At 46.5% G+C, this 432-nt stretch overlaps 1 protein-coding gene across 1 annotated transcript; it reads left to right on the top strand.

Annotated features, from left to right (window-relative positions):
• The first annotated feature begins 18 nt into the window (after positions 1-18).
• On the top strand, positions 19-396 carry LOC136795441 (uncharacterized). The gene has a single exon (XM_067046016.1). It carries the CDS (start codon positions 19-21, stop codon positions 394-396), a length of 378 nt encoding a protein of 125 aa, XP_066902117.1.
• Positions 397-432: the final 36 nt, after the last annotated feature.

The raw sequence follows: 432 nt of genomic DNA, 5'->3' as shown, positions 1-432 counted from the left end.
GATGAGTCGACTCCCTTGATGTTGGCTGCAAGGGCAGGACACATTGCAGTAGTTAAAGCTCTGCTTGATGCGGGGGCAGCGGTGAATTCGAAAAATAAGTTCCTGTGTACTGCCTTACATCAGGCTTCATTGGAAGGGCACATTGAAGTTCTGACAATGCTGCTTGATGCTGGGGCAGACATAGCAGCTAGGGAAGAACATGGGTGCACACCATTAATGGGTGTGTCTCAGGGCGGTCACTTGGCTGCAGTGCAGCTGCTTGTCGAACGGGGTGCTCTAATAAATACTAGCAATGACAATGGAGAAACTGCTTTAAGTCGGGCTATTCACTACAAACGCACTGACGTAATAAAGTACCTGATATCAAAAGCTGCAATCAATTTCAAGTTCAAGTGATATTGCATATCATAGTGCAGTTGTCTTCTGCTCATC

The sequence above is a fragment of the Halyomorpha halys genome, unplaced genomic scaffold, assembly GCF_000696795.3.
Source record: "Halyomorpha halys isolate HHAL.00 unplaced genomic scaffold, Hhal_1.1 Scaffold572.1, whole genome shotgun sequence".
Lineage (NCBI taxonomy): Eukaryota > Metazoa > Arthropoda > Insecta > Hemiptera > Pentatomidae > Halyomorpha > Halyomorpha halys.
The sequence above is the reverse complement of the archived record's forward strand: the minus strand, read 5'-3'. Positions and strand labels throughout refer to the sequence as shown.